The following is a 5,984-nucleotide window of genomic DNA, read 5'->3' as shown; positions in this document are numbered from 1 at the left end:
CTCTCTACTTATAATGCTTACATCTTCTACTTTAGGCCAATATTGGTGGTGAATTTCTTGGTACTAATACGTTGGTTTGTCACAATGTTCCAACCTTGTGTTTTTTAGGGACAATAAGTTAATAAACCTCACTATATGTAAAAGTTGTGAGATTGGTTCTGTTTGAAAGTACAATTTTATCAACTACATGCATTGTACTCACCTTAGTAATTGAATCTTTAGTGATACTATCATTCTTACCTTTAAGTAAGGAAAGGCCACTATAATGAGGATGAGCAAAACTTCACAACATGAAAACATATATCACTATCCAAGAAGTAACCACCAACAAAATAAAAAAAGCTATCGAGAGTCTTATCGTGTATGTCATCACTATATCTGTTGGCAATTCTATTTACATAATCAAGGTTCTAAACCAAAGGCATGCTTAGTGCTAATTAGCCTAGAAGACACCAAATTCAAACAGAAGCCTTAACGACAAACTTTTCTGTATAGATGGATGACATTTCAACCATTCATGAGAAAAGGACTAGTACTACTTCAATATTTGGTAGCACACTGACAATGGGACAGGGCTTAGCATGTTAGCTTACCAGCTTTAAAGCGTTATGTGACATACAGGCAAAGCAAGGAAGTAGCATACTATGATGTTGCAATCACCCCATCTTTGAAAAAAAATCCTGTCTATGATGAGTGCTTGATTCCGTGTGACTTGCTCTGGGGGATACAAAGCTTGCATGTTAACAGTCAAATGTGTGCATACATGTGTGGAGAAAGTAAGACGACACAAAAGCATGACCTGACAACACAAAACAGACCTACTAAGCCACATTATGTACATCCCAGGAGCTTAATATTGGATCCTTCACTTAGCCAACTCGACATGAGCTTTAACATTTTGACATTTTTTGTCAACCTCTGGTTAATGTGAACACAAAGAATACAGCAGGCATGGCATAAACCCCACTGACATAATTATCACAAACTTGCTGAAACTGCCTGTCCCAACATTCTTAAGAATAACCATATGGATTGCAGTGCAGCCACCATGAACTCTCTGACATCTCAATGAAATGTTCATTGCTTCCACAGCCTCAAAGAAAGTAAGATCTAAGCCAGCACCCAACTTGCAGACAGAAGCAGCCTTGAAGATCCTGCATGTATAGAACAAGGTGACACACATTAGTTCCAGAGAAATGGTATAAAAAACCAAAGAGATGACACAGAAACGATTAAGAGTAATTGTAAAAGCCTCCTTCCACCCTCAACTAGTGCATTCCACAGGGGCAAATGAGCCCCAAGAACACAACTAGATTCCCTTTGCAGAAAAACCTCAAGCTAGGAAGCAGCAGAAGGGCCACCCCCTTATTAAGAACACTGATGATATTTCCCTTCACAGACACAGGAACAATTTGCCCAAAAAAAATAAAAGTGTGTGGATTTGGCGCAAAAGGCAGAGGTGTTGCAATCTTTGAGTGGCAAACTCCACTAGATGGTTGCATTTTGTGCAGGCAAATGAGCATCTAGGCAAAGGGACTCCTGAGGGCCTCATCATAGCTGGATGCTATACCCCCCACTACAAGTCAAATTGCTCAAGCCAACACGTGTCCGACGGAGTAGGTCCATTTGCTGATTTAGGTTCTCTAACTGCTGCAATGAAGAAAACTGTTTCATGCGTGACTAGTAGGAATTCTGGATAAGTCATAAAGATATAAATGGTTGCGATGAAGATGTAATGAGACAAGACTTCTGCTGCCAAAAAGCAACCACCTCATGTAGTCAGGCCTTGTTCAGGATGGTCTAAAGCACAAGGATTCCAGATACGTGGAAATGAACAGAAAGAAGAAGCCACATACAATCTTGAATCAAGAAAAGTTGTTGCAGCTGCGGTGGACAAATTGCTGTATACAAATGATGAACTAAGCAGAGGAACTTGCTTTACTCTCTTTGCTAGAAATCCAGATTCAAATCACTCACCATTTAAAACCACAATCATGCCAATTAAAAGCACCCTGCAGGATTTTTGATAGAATTGGAAGAGGTCACAAAGACAGATGCCATGGGCATCATTGCCATTCTTTCACAAGCACTTTTTAAAAGACACCTAAACATCTGCATGTAATTGAAGACACCTTAACCATTGTGTGAACTTAGAGATGTAAATGAGAAAGACACATGAAACAAGAAGCACTGGACCCAGAATCTCACTAAGCCAAGTTTTGCTGTGCAATGGATAGCTCAGATCCATCTTGACAAGCAAGATTGGTCCAATTTGGATTCCATAAGGGTGTAGCTTGGAACTATCAACTCCATGTATAATAGGCTACATGCCCATCGACTCCATCATGCATGATTAGACAGAGGGCAATGACATTTCTTTACATATCATCAATACCCCTGCAGTTTCCAGAAATTAAGCAAGCGTTTTAACCTTTAGATAGACTGATTTGCTGGCTTAAATGTCTCCTCTAAAGGTGGACAGCCGCAGACAAGCAAGTTGGTAAGTTGTGCTGGGAGTCTCAGGTTCAATCCCAAATTGCTGCAGCCGCTAGACACCCACGCTTATGGATGGGGGGTTTGGACTCTCCCTGATCCTTTTAAGAGCTAGGTATATCCACTGATTAGCAGGATTTCTACTTGGAAAAAAAGGCTCAGACAAAGCCAATCAAACGAGGGCTTGTTCCCCTCATGCAGCTGAAACAGCAGTAGACAAGCTCGTGATCAGTGACTTTAGCTTCACCCCAAGGGAAGCCCCTTAAGTGTGAAAACTTGAACCAGGTGAAGATGTGAAAGGATGGGCTTCCCTAGCTGCTGCAAGTCTTATCTACAGATGTTTTGCTAGCTTTAGCAATCCTAGAAAGCCCAAGGGCACATATGGAGAGTCAATACTCAAGCTAAGTAGATGGGGGTCCAAGCTTTAAGTAAAAGGCAGGTGGCAGCTAGCCAACAGACTCTTGCCCAAGGGACGTGCGTTCATCACCTGACACCTAGAATATATAACCCACTAGAAAAAGGAAGGTAGCAGCTCAAAACTGCACGGATGTCACATGATTGTGTATGTACATTTCAAAGAACAAGGCCTTATTGCGCTATGTGCACTACTACTTCCAAATTTTAACCCTTAGAATTGCCTAAAGAAATATAGATGCTAAATAAATTGAAAAATGAAAGCAGTGGGTTCTGTTAGTAGCATACCACCATGTTGAAGCACACCTCCACAGCCCCAGAATGTTATTGGCAAACAAACTATGTAAAACTAGGTTGTGCTTTCTTGAAATCTATCAATGTGTGGTCCAGCTCCATGAGACTACTTTGGCGTGAAGTTTCACAAAACCTAAGTGGACATCCTTAAGTAGTATGAATTGGCATCTTCAAAGCTGCATGCAATCAGTCCTTTGCGAAAAGTACTGGGATGTCTTGAAGCGACGTTATCTCTTGAGGCAGCTGATGCCCTGGCAAACCCCAAGCCAAATAGCCAAAAGGATTAGGCAAGCAAGGACATCCAGCATGATGACAACCTTGACATTGCGCCACCACATTTTCTGAGCTAGCTGCTGCCCCTTACTGTCAATGCTCCCATTCTTCTCCACTGAAGCTCCCGGGCCACCCTCTACCAGGATCTCAAGCTTATTTCCCTTGTCCATGGCTTTCCCTCTGTTCTCCATCATGATCTCTTTCACCTGATCCTTAGCCTTCTTTGCCTTCTTTGCTTTGCCTATTAAAGACATCCGTGGAGATCGAGAGCCCAGAGGCTTTTCTTCAGTTTTGGAATCGAAATCCTGATCACTCATCTCGTACAGGGGGGCCACTGCAGATGGAGAACTAACTTCCAGATCAACTTCTGCGTCCCGCTGCGCCTGAAGCTCAGCTTCCATGCGATCTTTCTCCCTCTGAGGGACACCAACAAGTGGCGCAGCAAGTTGCCGAATGACTGGAACTATCTCCTCATCCAAGAGATGAGCTCCTAGGGTTAGGGATCCTGAGTCAGAACCACGCCTTTTGAGAAAGGCCTTGTAAGCATCCCTCATCTTCTGCAAGAAGGAGAAGGCTTCTGCTTTGCTGAGAGCTTCGTCCACGATTGCACAGTAAATGAATACGCCGTCCAGAAGACAGATGAACCTGCGCTGCTTAGTAGTGTAGCTGAATCTGGTGTGCAGAGGAGGAACATTCTCCAGACACTTAACGGCTATGGCAGGCAGGTCTGCGTTGCCTTCTGCTGCGTATTCTGCTAGAATCATAGAGCCCTTTGCAACGGCAGCATAGTACACCAAGCTTGGCAGAGAGGCAATGTCCATCGCTTCTAACCCTAGCCGAGCTTCATTATCCGGCAAAGAGCAAGATCCATTGCTGAGCAGATAAGTGGATGATGCAGAACTTTTGCGAAACATTCTGAGAGACAAAACTGCAGACGGAAATCCACGGAGGCAGCCAGGAATCGACAGAATTTGACGGAAATCGACAGAACTCGAAAATTCAGCGGAACGGGAGCTTTAAACCTACGAATGACCGGGTGGAACCCGCCATCGTCGATCTTGATGAAGGAAATCTTGCATCCAGGCTTCGCACAGCAATGGGATTTCCGCTGCAGCGATCTGGTCCTTGAGAAGAGCAGAAAGGATTTAAAGGAAGGTAAACTGATCAGAAAAAGCAGCGAGTCTGCGACAAAGAAGACGAGAAAGATGCAGAAAGATATAGAAGAAAGAGGAAGGATGAGCACGATGAGAGGACAAGGGGGGCGTCAGCCATAGCCGGCTCACAGCAGGAAGCAAAAGACAGCTCATAAACGCACAGAAGAGGGGGGTCACGGGTGTCCTCTTTGATGAAGTAATGCCAAACTACATGTGGAATGCCAAATTTGGATAACAAGCATCCTTACAGACTTAGGGCCGTGTCACACGAAGGATTGCATACGATACAACACTCTTGCTGTGAGTTGTTTTGCCTACCCTTATGTGTGAGGCCGGATAGAAATCCCAAAAATCCCACGCCTCACATAATGAGCCCATAAGCTCTTTGCCATTTTCCAAAGGCAAACCCAATGCAGGGTAGGTGAAAAGGCAAAATGGCAACTTGAAAGATCACTTGGTCTCAGGCTTCTGTTGTTTGCTCTGTTGTCTAAAAATGCTCGCCGTTAGCATGTAGAATGGAAGAAGTTGACACATGCAAATGGCAAGACGACTTGGTCTTAGGCTTCTGTTTTTTGCTGTTGCCTAAAAATGCTCATTGTCGTGCAATTATAATTATGATAGCTGTATGTTAACAAGCAATGTAAGAAGTCGACACATGCAACATTTGGGGGAGATTTCATGCACAAACTGATACAAGCAACATTTTGGAAGAATTCACGCACAAACTCAAGTTTATGGTGTTTTTCCATGGTGGGGTTACACTTTATTACAAGACGACAATCATCTTTATGGTAATCACAAGGCAACAAGTTGACAAGTTGATTATTATTAGCTTGTGGTGTTTCTTGTGATTACGAGCAATTAGACACACTTTTATGGTTGGATGGGCAGCTTTCAAGAACATGACTACCACACAACCACACCTTTCAAGCAAAGGAACAAGCCACTTGGATGCACAACATTGCTCGTGTCCAAGATTGCTAAGCATCTAATTGCAAGACAACGAGTTGATTGCATGGGCAGCATTGCTTGTCCAAGCTTTTATAGCAAGCTGATTGTAATAGGTTTGGCATGCCAATAGAGTGTGTAAAACCTTGTCTTATGATGAATATGCGCTCTCCTATCTAGCATGGGGGTTTGAAAAGCCTTCATTGATCATGGGTAGGATACTTCACTCCACTATTGTCAAGGAGTAATTCTTCAAAGTCAAATAGATTCTCTTTATACACAAGAGCTATTGCATCCATGACAATGCGTTGAGCTCTTAATGCAACTCCACATGACCTTAACCACAACAAGTGCTTCCTACACTAAAAGAAGCACCCATCTATGGTTAATATGGCCCCTTACATTCCC

At 43.1% G+C, this 5,984-nt stretch overlaps 1 protein-coding gene across 1 annotated transcript; it reads right to left on the bottom strand.

Annotated features, from left to right (window-relative positions):
- Nucleotides 1-722: 722 nt before the first annotated feature.
- Nucleotides 723-4,833, bottom strand: LOC147613012 (phytolongin Phyl2.1-like). The gene is made up of 2 exons (XM_086782313.1): nt 3,196-4,833; nt 723-1,154 (listed from the first exon to the last, which is right to left on the bottom strand). The coding sequence occupies exon 1, from the start codon at nt 4,386-4,388 to the stop codon at nt 3,429-3,431; it is 960 nt and encodes a 319-aa protein (XP_086638439.1). The 5' UTR covers nt 4,389-4,833; the 3' UTR covers nt 723-1,154; nt 3,196-3,428.
- Between the last annotated feature and the right edge of the window lie 1,151 nt (nt 4,834-5,984).

Source organism: Cibotium barometz, chromosome 44, assembly GCF_041138505.1.
Source record: "Cibotium barometz isolate CiBa-2024 chromosome 44, ASM4113850v1, whole genome shotgun sequence".
NCBI lineage: Eukaryota > Viridiplantae > Streptophyta > Polypodiopsida > Cyatheales > Cibotiaceae > Cibotium > Cibotium barometz.
Note: the sequence above shows the minus strand (reverse complement) of the source record. Positions and strands in the feature narration are given on the sequence as shown.